The following is a 12,348-nucleotide window of genomic DNA, read 5'->3' as shown; positions in this document are numbered from 1 at the left end:
GAAAGAAGATTGCCTCACTGTATTAAAGAGTAATCATCAAAACAATTTCATAGTGGCCAAGAAATAGAGTGATGACCAGCAGGTTATGCACCCAATGCACAGTAGTAAATGACCATTGATAAGAGAAGAATTTAGGACTAAGTTAGAAAAAAGAGAGCTTTGAGAAATGCAAGTGCATAATTTTAAGTATGTTAAATTTAAAAAGTTTTGCAAGAACAAAATCAATGCAACCAAGATTTTAGAAGGGAAGCAGAAAGTTGGAAAACAATCTTCACATCAAGTATTTCTGATAAAGTCTTAAGTTTTCAAACAGAGAACTGAGTCAAATTAATAAGAATAAAGTCATTCCCCAAATGATAAGTGGTCAAAAGATATAAACAGCCATGTATAGTCACATAAAAATACTCTCTATCTTATTAACTAAAAAAATGTAAATTCAACAATTCTGAAGTACTACCTTATACCTATAAGATTGGCTAATATGGCAGAAAAGGAAAATGGTAAATGTTGGAGTGGATGTGGGGAAATTAAAGTAGTAAAACTCTGTTGGTGGAGTTGTGAACTGATCCAATTGCAGTAAAGAACAATTTGAAATGGGCCATAGAATTATGCATATCCTTTGAGCCAGCACCACTACTACGAGGTCTATGTTCCAAAGAGATTTCAAAAAGAAAAGTGACTTATTTGACAAAAATATTTATAGCAGCTTTTTTTGTAGCAATAAAGAAGTGGAAATTAAGAAGACGCTCATCATTTGGGGAATGGCTGAACAAGTTGTGTTATATGATTATAATGGAATACTATGTGCTGTAAGAAATGATGAATGGTTTGGTTTCAGAAAAACCTGAAAAGACTTACATGAACTGATGCAGAGTGATATAAGCAGAACCAGAAGAACATTTTACACAATAATTGTAACATTGTGTCATAATCAAATCTGAATGACTTAGCTATTTCTAGCAATACAATGATCCAAGACAGTTGCACAGGAGTCCTGACTGAAAAATGCTATCCATCTCCAAAGAAAGACCTAACAGAATCAGAATGTAGATCACAGACTTCTTTTTTTCATATTCATTATTTATCTTTGGTTTCTTTTTAAAAACTCTTTTCTTTCATACCATGATTAATGTGGGAAAACTTTTTACATGATCACACAGCTATAACCTATATTTAATTGCTTGCCCCCTTGGGCAAGAGATAAGAGGGGAAAGGAGAAAATTTTGAATTTAATTTTTAAAAGAATACTAAAATTATTTTTTCACACAATTGGAAAAATAAAATATTATCCAAAAGAAAATATAAAAATATGTCTAGAACATTTTTGCTATATGTCAGGGAGATATTGAAAATATTTACTCTATAATAAAAATATACATCTAAAATTTAAACATCATGGAAAAGGCACGTTTTAGGATTTTATGTCACTCATTGTCCTTTCATATTTCCCTTATGCTTTTCGCATAGGTAGGGATTATTAATGTGCAAAATACTAATTGTATTAAACGATTTTTAACTGTCTACTGATATTTGGTACTAATACAAATGATTTAAATGTCAATCAATATATAGATAAGACCTAAAATAAAAATTATACCCATAATTTCATTTTTGAGGTATTACCAAGGTGAATAAATTCTTTCTACAAATGCAAGTTGGACACCTCTACAAATTAAACTTGGAGGATTGCTCAGAGCACTAAGAGGTTAAGTTGCCTAGTATCCCTTGACCAATATGTATTAAAGGTAGGAGTTGAACATAAGCATTCCTGACTTTGAGATCAGTTCTCAATATCAATAGAATTGCCATTTTTAATATGCTGAATAACTACAATAAGTAAGCTTGAAGTCTGGTTACTGTTTTTTTCTTCTTTATTTCCCTTAATCTAATGATAACACATTTTTTCATTAGGTGGATGAAATCTTGGACTGAGATCAAGATTTACATTTAACCCCACTTTTACACTTTGAATAAGTCATTAAAATTCCTCTGAGACTGGATTTCCTTATCTGTAAAATGGGGATAATATCCATAGCATCTACTTCAAAGGGCATTTTTGAGTTCCAAATAGGAAAATATATATAAAGAAAATCTTAAAGAATTATATGTTAGCTATTATTACTGTTAAGAGCTTTGAAAATCTAAAAGATTGTGTTAACTATTATTCTTGTTCCTTTCTTTTCTAGTCTGTAAAAACTATCTAACTTTCCTTACATTTGTCAAAAAATACATGTTTCCCACCGAATCCACCCCCTAAAAAATTCTATTTGTTTTCAAATTAGTATCTGCGTTGTGAATTACACATTGGAATGCCATTACCTAGGGTATTAATTCATAGTGGATTGCGATAGCAATATGGGCAGCTGCAACAGGAAGCCAGCTAACAGAGGGGGATCTGAGCTGAAAGGCTGTCACAATGGCAATGCAAGCAGTCTCTCCTTCCCCTTCCTTTTCCATTCCCCTGCCTTCATCCACCAAAATCGTCATTTCCTATACAACACATCAGGACTTGCACAAAGAGTGGGCAGGGGCCATTCTTTCTCCAAGCTTATATATTAATAGAGTATGGTCCAATTACTATTTAGCCTCATGTGCTTGGGACCTCAGTGCATCAACTCAAGCCTCAGCCCATTACAATAGTGAGGAAAAAAATTTGAGATGAACTTTTACCCTTGCTGATATTTTCTAATTGGGTAAATTAGTTTCCTCTATAGGCTACATTTCCATTTCAACCCCCAAATATACATGCTAGCATTTTGTTAGTGATATTAATGTTAATTAGTTATCTGAACTCAATAAATTAACTTTAGGGAGAGTTTTGATTTTTATCCTTGCTGAAAAAAAATCTTAAACAAAAGAAAATATCATTTGCAAGAGAGACAGAGAAAAAGAGAGAAAGAGAGAGAGGAGGATAAGAAGAGAGGGAAAGAAAGAGAGATATTTGTGTGGGGATATGTATTCTATAAGTATATGTGAGTATATATCTACGTATATAAGCATTTATACATATGTATGCCTAACTAAATCATATTCAGTAATACCCTTTCATTCCCTTCAATAAGAATGTAGACAGAGTATGGGTACCATTGAGCTTCATTTCTTCTAATTTCCTTGGAGTGTGGATGAGATCCTGGAATCTCATCTATGTTATACATATGTTGTTTTCTCTATAGGAGAACAGTGTTGAATTTGAAGCTTGTCTGGTGGCCCAATGTGATGCTCTCATTGATGCTCTCAACAGAAGAAAAGCTCAGCTGCTTTCTAGAGTCAACAAGGAACATGAATACAAGTTAAAGGTGAGTTCTGAAATATGAGAAGATAAAAAGAAAGAAAATAAGTTGAATCTCAGATTCAACTGGTGAGAGTTTATTGCTATTTTATCACTGTAACTGATCTCTCCTCTCATAAAAGAATTCAGGGTACCCTTTGGTTTCCAGAAATAAGGAATCAAAGAAAATAAGCACATCAGTGATTTATATTCATAGTGGACAAAAAAAAATGGACATAATTTTTTGCTTTCAAGAAAAGTTCAATACTGGCCATAAATATCTGTAATTGGATAGCTAACGATTTTGCTTCATATGTTTATTACACAGTAGAATTAATGATAGAAACAGAAAAATAAAAGCATTTCCTTTATGAGCTTAAATGCATCCAAAGCAAGAATAAAATTCCAAATTTTTTTCACTGCCACTTTTTTTTAAATTATAGCCTTTTATTTTCAAAATAATAAATGTGGATAATTTTTGACATTTACTCCTACAAAATACTGTGTTCTAATTTTTCTCTCCCTTCTACTCACTTCCTTCCCCAGTCAGTAAGTAATCCAATATATGTTAAACATGTGTCTAAATATGTCTAAACATGAAAAATGGAAAAAAATGAGAAAGAAAACCAAATGCAAGCAAACAACAACAACAAATAATGAAAATACTACATTGTGGTCCACATTCAGTTCCTACAATCCTCTCACATGGCTTTCTTCATCACAAGACCATTGGAACTGCTCTACATAATCTCATTGTTGATGAGGGCCATGTCCATCATAATTGATTATCATATCATTTTGCTGTTGCCTTGTGTAATGGTTGCCTAGTTCTCTTCATATCACTTAGCATCAGTTCATGTAAGTCTCTCCAGGCTCTCCAGGCTTTTCTGAAATCATCCTGGCAATCATTTCTTATAGTACAATAATATTCCATTACATTCATATACCATAAATTCTTCAACTATTCTCCAACTGATGAGCAGCCTCTCAGTTTCCACTTTCTTGCCACTACAAAAAGAACCACCACAAACATTTTTGCATATATAGATCCTTTTCTCTTCTTTATGATCTCTCAAATTCTTCTAATTTGCTTATAATATCATTCTTTATGTCTAAATCATGAACCCATTTCAATCTTATCTTGGTATAGATTGTTATATGTGGGTCAATGCCTAGTTTCTGCCATACTAACTTTCAATTTTCCCAGCAATTTTTGTCAAATAGTGAGTTCTTATCCCAAAAGCTTGGATATTTGGATTTGTCAAATACTAGATTACTATACACATTGACTATTTTGTCCTGCAAACCTCACTGATCAATTACTATATTTTTTAGCCAGTATAGTTTTGATGATCCATTGCTTTGTAATATAGTTTTAGGTCTGGTACAACTAGGCCACCTTAATTTGCATTTTGTTCAAATAATTTCCTTGAAATACTTGACCTTTTGTTCTTGCAGATGAATTTTGTTATTTTTTTCTAGTTTTTTCTTGAAATAAGTAATTTCTTGGAAGTTTGATTGGTATGACACTGAATAAGTAGATTAATTTAGGTAATATTGTCATTTTTATTATGTTAGCTTGTCCTATCCATGACCACTTGCTATTTTCCCAAGAGATTAGATTGGATTTTATTTGTGTGGAAAGTATTTTGTAATTGTGTTCATATAGTTCCTGACTTTGTCTTGGCAGGTAAACGCCCAAATATTTTATGCTATCTACAGTTATTTTAAATGGAGTTTTTCTTTGTATCTCCTGCTCCTGAAATTTGTTGGTAATATATAGAAATACTGATGTTATATGAGCAGTTATTTTATGTCCTGCAACTTTGCTCAAGTTATGGATTGTTTCTAATAGTTTTTAGTTGATTCTCTAGCATTCTCTAAGTATGCCATCATGTCATCTGCAATGAGCGATAATTTGGGTTCCTCCTCACCTATTCTAATTCTTGTAATCTCTTTTTCTTGTCTTATTGCCAAAGCTTACATTTCTTATACAATATTGAATAGTAGTGGGGATCTTGGGTAACCTTGTTTCAGCCCTGAGCTGATTGAGAATGGTTCTAGTTTATCCCCATTACATATGATGCTTGCTGATGGCTTTAAATAACTGCTATTTGTCATTTTAAGGAAAACTTAACTTATTTCTATACTCTCTAGTGTTTTAATAAAAATAGGTATTGAATCTTGTCAAATAGTTTTCTGCTTCTATTGAGATAATCATATGATTTTTGTTAGTTTGGGTATTGATATAGTCAATTATTCTAATAATTTTCCTAATATTGAACCAGCCCTGCATTCCTGGTATAAATTCTACGTGGTTGTGGTGTATTATCTTGGGGATGATTTTCTGTAATCTCTTTGCTAATATTTTATTTAAGATTTTAGCATCAATATTTATTAGGGAAATTGGTCTATAATTTTCTTTCTCTGTTTTTGTCCTACCTGTTGATGTATCAGTACCATATTATTGTTATGGAGGCAGTGGCCTGAGTGAGGAAGTATTTGTGGCAGCTTTTGTGGTGCGTGGGTTATTTGGGGCAGTTATTATGGGGATGATGGCTAGTGTGTTGATTAAAATAATGAGTATGTAGGGGGTCATTAATATGGGAAGGGTGTGAACCAACATTTTCGTGATATGGGCCCGATAGCTTATTTAGCTGACCTTACTAGGATGTGGTATAATGGGAGCACAAAGGGTTCTTGATAGGATAAAAATAGGGGTGCAAGCCCCCGTATTTCTAGGACAACAGGACTCAAACCCATACTAAAGAGCTCAAAACCCTTTGAGCTGTGTCTTAAAAGGAATTTGATAGGAGTACTCCATTCCCTATTTTTTCAAATAGTTTATATAGTTTTGGAGTAAATTGTTCTTTAAATATTTGGTAGAATTCACATGTAAATCCATCTGGTCCTGGATATTTTTTCTTAGAGAGTTGATTAATATCTAATTCAATTTCTTTTTCTAAAATAGGAAAATTTGAGTAATTTGTTCACCTCCTCTGTTAATCTTGGCAAGCTATATATTTTTGTAAATATTCATCCATTTCACTTAGATTATCATATTTATTGGCATACAATTGTGCAAAATAACTCCTAATTATTATTTCCAATTTCCTCTTTGTTGGTGGAAATTCTTCCTTTTCATTTTTAATACTAACAATTTCCTTTTTCTGATCAAATTAAATAAAAATTTATTGATTTTGTTGGGTTATTTTATTTGTTCATTAAATTATCTCTCCTTTTATTTTCAGAATTTCAAATTTGGTATTTACTTGGGGGTTTTTTATTTGGTTTTTTTCCTACCTTTTTAAATTGTATATTCAATTCATTGATCTTCTCTTTATTTTATGCAAGTAAGCTCTAGAGATATAAAACTTCCCCTAAGAACTGCTATACCTTCAACCTACAAATTTTGCTATGTTGTCTTATTGCTGTTATTTTCTTGGATGAATTTGTCAATTTTATCTGAGATTTGTTGTTTCACCCACTCATACTTTATTTAGTTTCTAATTAATTTTTGGTCTATTTTTCCCCAGATCTTTATTACATATGACTTATTACATCATGATCAGAAAAATATGTATTTGTGATTTCTGCCTTTCTGCATTTGATTTTGATGGTTTTATGCTCTAATATATGGTCAATTTTTGAATAGATTCTATGAACCACCAAGAAAAAAGTATATACTCTTTTCTGTCTTCACTCCATTTTCTCCAAAGTTCTATTATGCCTAACTTTTCTAAGATTCTATTTACCTTCTTAACTTCTTTCTTATTTGTTTTTTGGTTTGATTTACCTAGTTCTGAGAGAGCAAGGTTGAGATTCCCCTATAGTTTTGCTATCTTCTTTTTGGAGCTCTCTTAACTTCTCTAGGAATTTGGATGCTATACCATTTGCTGCATATATGTTTAGTATTGACATTTCTTCATTATTTATGGTACCCTTGCTAAAGCAAGATATACTTTCTGTCATTAACTCTTTTAATTAGATCTGTTTTTCCTTTTGCTTGATCTGAGATCAGGATTGCTACCCTGCTTTTTTTTTTTTTTTTTTTTTTGCTTCACCTGAAGTATAATAGATTTTGCTCCAGTCTTTTATCTTAACTTTGTATGTATAATTCTGCTTTAAATGTGCTTCTTGTAAACAATATATAGTAGGATTTGGGCTTTTAAATCCAGTCTGCTATCTGCTTCCATTTTGTGGGAAAGTGCATCCCATTCATATTCACAGTTAAAATAACTAATTCTGTATTTCCCACCATCTTATTTATCCAAAGTTATAATTTTCTCTTTTTCTCCCCCTTTCCCACTTCCCCAGTAATTTGTATCTGTCTTCCCTCAAACAGCCCTCCCTCTTTCCAATCCCTCCTCCTTTCTTATACCTTTCCACAACTTCTGTTTTCCCTTCTATTAACCTTACATTTTCTTTTCCCCTTTTCCCTCCCACTTATCTGAAGGATGACATAAGTTTCTCTGTGAAGTCAAATATGTCTGATATTCTCTCTTTTAGCCAACTCTGATGAGAATAAGATTCAAACAATGTTCATCCCCCCATTTCTTTTCCTCAATTATAATAGGTCTTCTTTGCCTTTTAATGAGTAATTTCCTTCATTTTATCTACATTTTCCTCTTTTTTCCAAGTTTTCTGCTTCTATTGAGATAATCATATGATTTTTGTTAGTTTCCACCTTTCATTTCTTTTTTATATTATCACAATAAAATCAAATTATATCTACACTCTCTAAGTATGCCCATAACAAAGATAGAGTTCTCAAGAGTTCTCTCCTTTTTTCCTTTTTGTGCTTCTATTTAGTTCTCTAGCTGGAGATCAATTTTTTTTGTTCAGCTCTGGTCTTTTCATCAGAAATAAATGAAATTTACCTGTATCATTGAAAGCCTGTCTTCTTCCCTGAAAGGTAATGCTCAGTTTTGCTGGATAGTTGATTCTTGACTGCAATTCAGCTTCCTTTGCCATTTGGAATATCAGATCTCTAAGCCATTAGATCCTTTAAGGTGGAAGTTGCTAGGTCCTGGGTAATCCTGATTGTGGCTCCTCAATATTTGAATTGTTTCTTTCTGGCTGCTTGATAATTTTTTCCTTGATCTAATAATTCCGAAATTTAGCTACAATATTCCTTGTAGTTTTTATTTTGGGATCTCCTTCAGGAGGTGATTAGTGAATTTTTTCAATGACTATTTTATCTTCTGGTTCTAGGACATCAAAGCAGTTTTCCTTGAAAAGGATTTCCTGAAAGATGATAATTAAGTTCTTTTTTCATCATGGTTTTCAGGAAGTCAAATAATCCTTAGATTGTCTCTCTATTTTCCAAGTCAGTTGTTTTTCCAATGAGATATTTTCCATTTTCCTCCATTTTTTCTTTCTTTCTTTTTTTTTTTTTTTTTTTGGTTTTGTTAATTGATTCTTGAGTAGCAAGTCATTCATTTCCATTCGTTCAGTTCTAATTTTTAGTGAATTATTTTCTTCAGTTACATTTCTTTTGCTCCTTTTGTATTTGGCCAATTGAATTTTTAAATGAGTTGCTTTGTTTGATAGGTTTTTTCCACTTCAAAAATTCTGCTTTCCAGGAGTTGTTTTCTTTTTCCATTTTGTCAAATCTATTTTGCAAGGGTTTATATGCTTTTTTCCATTTCACTAAATCTATTTTAAGGAGTTTTCTTCAGATAATTTCTGTGTTTCCTTTTCCAAACTCTGTTGCAGAGTTCTCATTTCCTTTCCCCATTTTTAATCTAACTCTCTTTTAAGATCCTTTTTGAATTCTTCCAAGAGAACCTTGTGAAATGGGGACCAATCCATATTACCCTTTAGGTTTCATCTGGAGATAATCTGCTTTTAGCGTCCTCAGGGTTTGAAATCTGTTCTTCTCTTTCTCCATAAAAACTATGATCAGAGTTCTGTTTGCTTTTTTGCTCATTTTTAAAAAGATTGAGGACTGCTTTTAGAGAAAAGGGGAGATTGTCCAATATTCCTTTAAAGGCAACAGTGGCTTGCACTGGGTTGGTGTTGACTAACTTCACATGCTGGGTGGGCATGGCTAGGTCCCACATTATTCTCAAGTTTAGGTGCTCACCATTTCCCTTTTGTATTTGTGTTGGCTGTCTTACAGCTAATCTGCTGATCTACTGATTTGCAACCAACACTGTTGTAGATTCATCTATTTATATTCCTCATTGTGGCACCCCACACAACTCTGGGTTTCTGCACTATGCCTGCACTTGGGCCCTTTTTCCATGTCTGATTGAAACAGACCTTTTCTGAAGTTTTTTTTCCAAAATGTCTTCTGCTGGAAATTTGTTACACTTCAAATATTTGTGGATTCTGTCACTCCAAAACCAGTTCAGAGGCTTGATTTGGTGTTGATCTGAGAGACATAAGGGAAAGCTCAGATAAATATGTGTCTCTTCTCCATCATCCCAGCTCTTCCTCCTCACTGCTACTTCTTAAGGCTTCTTCCATCAGTGTAAACCTCCAGCTTTTTAAAACATAGCTATTTCTGTGGCATGTATGGGTTTTTTAAGGAGCCGGTCCCTCTGGTATGATGGTTTGTTGGACCTTTTAAGGGCTACTTATCCACTTTGGTTGTCTACCTATCATTTAACTCTCTTACATGGCTCCAAAAAGCTATAGCATGTTTAGTGCCTATACCAGATGAAACATCTCAGAACATAGGCTAACAATGCAGAGGCAACTTAGTGGGGGGTGTCTACCCCAAGGTAGACTACTCCAGATAGAATGGGTAGATAATAATAATGTGTTTCATAGTCACAAAGGCACCTGAAGCAGGCATCATGGAGTGTTTAGATCTTGATCAAACACTTGAAGACATTAAGGTCATCCACTGCATTCCACCCATCACCAATCATTTTGATTTTTGTGTTGCCATTGGACTTTAATGACTGGGAGAGAGAGTGATATTGATGGCTTTGTGTAACTTTGCATCACTTAAATCCAATTCTTACACTTCACCTTGTGGTGTCATTGGATCTTCTTCAAATATAAACGACAAATAGCATATCCATGAATTTGTATCCTTTTCTATATGACAAAGCAGTGAATTTGTCATGACAAATCTATATACTGTAGTTTAGTCACCATGAGAGCTCATTTGTAGATTGTAGATTAGAGTCTATGTTGTCAAAATGACACCAAAGTAAAATCCACAAATTATTCATGGATGTTGCATTTATAATTGAGTAGGTCCCCACAAATCCTCAAGTATTTATCAGGAATGGACTTCTGGCCAAGATGGCGGAGAGGAGGCACACAACTGTGTAACCTACGCGTTTTTCTCTCACTATCCATTTCATTTCATGCCTCTGAATTAATGCTCGACTGAAAAAAAAAATACAATTAGTTACCAAGAAAAACCATCCTTGAGACTCGTCAGGAAAGGTCTGTTTTTGCGTGAGGGCGGGGACGGTTATTAGATCGCAAGCAGGCTGCGGGCAGCAGCGGCAGCGAGAGCACGGAAGGCGGCTCAGAGCTGAGCAGAGCAGAGAGGGGGTGGGGCGTGATCGCAGCAGTCTCTGTGGGGAGAGCTTTGCTACAGGATTAGATACTTTGCTCCGGCAGCAAGTCAGCAGCCCAGCAGAGAAGCTAAAGACACCGGGGTGAAGAATACAACCCCAAACAGCTGGAGTCTGTCGGGACCTGGCCACCCCTCCCCCACAGTGTCTCAGCACACTCTCGGATCTCAGAATGCAGGCACAGCACAGTAGGGCCAGTGCCTCACTGCTACCCTGCAGTCTGTAGAAGAAGCTCGCTAACACCACCCAGCCCCTCCCCCAAAGAAAGCAGCCTCCATTCAATGGTTTTTTCTTCTGTTTCTTTGATAGTTTGTCTTTGATTATTAGACAGAATGAGCAAGAAACTGAAAAAGACTTTAACCCTTGACAGCTTCTATACAGATAAAGAGCAGACTCCAAATCTTGAGGAGACTAAAAACAAACAGTCCCCAGGTGAATCCCCAAAGGAGGAGATCATATGTTCCTCAGCACAGATGAATCTCATGGAGGAAATTAAAAAGGCTCTCACAAGGGAGCTAGAAGAAAAATGGGAAAAGGAGAGGGAGGCTTTGCAAAAGGAGAGGGAGACTTGGCAAAAGGAGAGGGAGGCTTGGCAAAAAGTCATCCCACTCAGTTAAAGAGAGAGTGGATAAAGAAATCAAGTCCTTGAAAAATAGGATTGGTGAACTGGAAACAGAAAATAGCTCTCTAAAAAACAAAATTGGCGAAATGGAAAAAAATGCCACAGAACAAAAGAACTCAATTGGACAATTAGAAAAAGATTTTTTAAAAGTGAGTGAAGAAAATACTTCACTGAAAATCAGGGTCGAACAAATGGAATTGAATGACTCGAGGAGACAAGAAGAATCAGTCAAGCAAATCCTAAAAAATCAAACAATGGAAAAGAATGTGAAATACCTTCTGGGGAAGACAACAGACCTGGAAAACAGATCCAGGAGAGACAATCTGAGAATCATTGGACTCCCAGAAAAGTATGATGAAAAAAAGAGCCTGGACACTATTTTCCAGGAAATTATCAAAGAGAACTGCCCAGAAGTCATAGAAACAGAGGGTAAAATAGACATTGAAAGAATTCAACGATCCCCTACTGAAAGGGATCCTAAAATCAAAACACCAAGAAATATAGTGGCCAAATGCCAGAACCCTCAGACGAAAAAAAAAATACTGCAAGCAGCTAGGAAAAACCCAATTCAAGTATCGAGGAGCCACAATAAGGCTCACCCAGGATCTGGCAGCATCCACATTAAAGGATCGAAGGGCCTGGAATATGATATTCCAAAAGGCTAAGGAACTTGGTATGCAACCAAAAATAACTTACCCAGCTAGAATGAGTATCTTTTTTTCCAGGGAAGAAGATGGATATTCAACGAAGTAAGCGAATTTCACCTATTTTTGATGAAAAAGCCAGAACTTAACAAAAAATTTGATCTACAAGTACAGAAATCAAGAGAAATCTAAAAAGGTAAAGATCAATCTTGAGAACTATATTTCGGCTATAAAGATGTATAAAGAATACAGATATACCTTGTTCTAGAA

The 12,348-nt window shown here is 34.4% G+C and overlaps 1 protein-coding gene across 2 annotated transcripts in view; it reads left to right on the top strand.

Moving 5' to 3' along the window:
* Positions 1-12,348, top strand: part of TRIM9 (tripartite motif containing 9) — a 202,559-nt gene that overhangs the window by 69,295 nt on the left and 120,916 nt on the right. Inside the window, exon 3 of one of the 2 annotated variants that reach the window (XM_051978097.1) lies at positions 3,174-3,296. The exons of the other annotated variant lie outside the window; for it this stretch is intronic. Coding sequence (XP_051834057.1) covers positions 3,174-3,296 — 123 coding nt within the window. The remainder of the gene's footprint in view (positions 1-3,173; positions 3,297-12,348) is intronic. 2 annotated transcript variants of the gene reach the window in all.

The sequence above is a fragment of the Antechinus flavipes genome, chromosome 2, assembly GCF_016432865.1.
Source record: "Antechinus flavipes isolate AdamAnt ecotype Samford, QLD, Australia chromosome 2, AdamAnt_v2, whole genome shotgun sequence".
Taxonomy (NCBI): domain Eukaryota; kingdom Metazoa; phylum Chordata; class Mammalia; order Dasyuromorphia; family Dasyuridae; genus Antechinus; species Antechinus flavipes.
Note: the sequence above shows the minus strand (reverse complement) of the source record. Positions and strands in the feature narration are given on the sequence as shown.